Raw genomic sequence first — 1,686 nt, 5'->3', positions numbered from 1 at the left:
ATATATATATATATATATATATATAGCAATAAGAAAATGGAGGGGAATATGTGGTACTCATCAACTTGCAGACATTGTATTATGTCAATTTACTCATCAATTAACCTGTTTATTATCCTTCTGGCAGTATATTCGATAGATATTATCCGTTAGTGGGTTGGATTTACAACCCCTAACTTTCTTGGAGATATATATATATATATATATATATATATTATTTATATTATTATATATATATATATATATATGCATATATATATATATGTATATGTATGTGTATATAGCTATATCTGCTTATCTATCTATCAATATATATATAAAAGTAATAAACTAAGGAAAAAAAATATTTCAAAAGGGTGCGTAAAACATCCAATTCACTGGTACATCAGTTGAATACTACATAAATAGGGGTATGAAGCAAATTACAAACAATAAATTAAATAGAGAGATTCAATTGACAGTCTAATAATTTATTTATATTATAATGTAACATAATATACTCTGAATATCATATAATATAACATAAAAGATTACTAAAAACAAAAAAAAAGCCAACAATTTGTTTCAACTTATATACATTATTTGATTTATAAACAATTCCTATCCATTTATATATAAGTCTCTTCAGAGCTTTGGTTTGAAAGACAGATGAAATTCCATGTGAAAGGACAGGTGGGTTGCGAAAAAATTAACTCGTGCATATATGCAGTTACACATAAATCACACATGTGTACACATACAAACATATGTATCAGACTACTGTACCTATAGACACCTATATATATATATATATATATATATATATACACACACACCTAGAATAAAAGCAAAAGAAATTAAAAGAGATAAATTCTGCAACTTACCACAACTTCAAAACTGTGGCTGGAGCTCACTTCCATATCAAGACCAGAGACGTGTAGTCTTCCCGTGATGGCATCAATCGTAACACTTCCCTCTGTCCAGACAAAAAGAGAGTCAACAATATTGTTCAATACCTTTATGATATGCCTGTTTGTTTGTCCAGCTGTCACACATGCACACACAAATGCTTCAATAAAATATAATTCATGGAGACAAATATGATGTATTCCATTGACACATATGTCTTACCTTTGAGAGAGAATGGCATCAGATTGTAAGTTATGTTGCCATGCAGTAAACTGTCAGAATCTGTAGCTTTGACAAGAAATGTCTCATCACTGTTTTCCTTAACACTGAATTCATATGCTGGTTGCTGAAACACTGGATCATGATCATTGATGTCTTCGATAATGACAATTACCTGAACAAGATTAGACAGAATAGGAATACCTGTATGTAGTAAGTATGCTAATAAGACAGTTCTCAAGATTTGTAAATATGCGGTCGAGTTTGTGTGTGCATTTATGTAGGTGAATGCACCTGCACTTATATTCTGCATGAACATGTATTTTTAGTACTTAAGTGTGTGTGTGTGTGAGGGAGAGTGTGTGGGTGTGTAAGTATTGTTCAAGTGTAGTTAGTGTAAGTTTAAGGTGTTATTCTACATGGGTTTGCTTGTGTGCATGTGCGATACATATGCTTGTGTGTGTACATGTGAATGATTTATGTGTAACTGCATATAAGCATGGGTGTGTACAAGGATAAAGTGGATAAGGTGGCATAATCATGTGTGCCCTTTCTGTATGTGGGCGTGTATTTAGCGGA

General features: G+C 31.5%; 1 protein-coding gene across 1 annotated transcript in view; it reads right to left on the bottom strand.

Annotated features, from left to right (window-relative positions):
• LOC106877697 (protocadherin-23) overlaps positions 1-1,686 on the bottom strand; it is a 111,859-nt gene that overhangs the window by 38,188 nt on the left and 71,985 nt on the right. The window contains exons 29-30 of the mRNA XM_014926651.2: positions 1,111-1,282; positions 864-955 (exon numbers count right to left, since the gene is read on the bottom strand). Of these exons, the coding sequence (XP_014782137.1) occupies positions 864-955; positions 1,111-1,282 (264 nt within the window). The remainder of the gene's footprint in view (positions 1-863; positions 956-1,110; positions 1,283-1,686) is intronic.

The sequence above is a fragment of the Octopus bimaculoides genome, chromosome 22 (assembly GCF_001194135.2).
Source record: "Octopus bimaculoides isolate UCB-OBI-ISO-001 chromosome 22, ASM119413v2, whole genome shotgun sequence".
NCBI classification, from domain to species: Eukaryota; Metazoa; Mollusca; class Cephalopoda; order Octopoda; family Octopodidae; genus Octopus; species Octopus bimaculoides.
The sequence above is the reverse complement of the archived record's forward strand: the minus strand, read 5'-3'. Positions and strand labels throughout refer to the sequence as shown.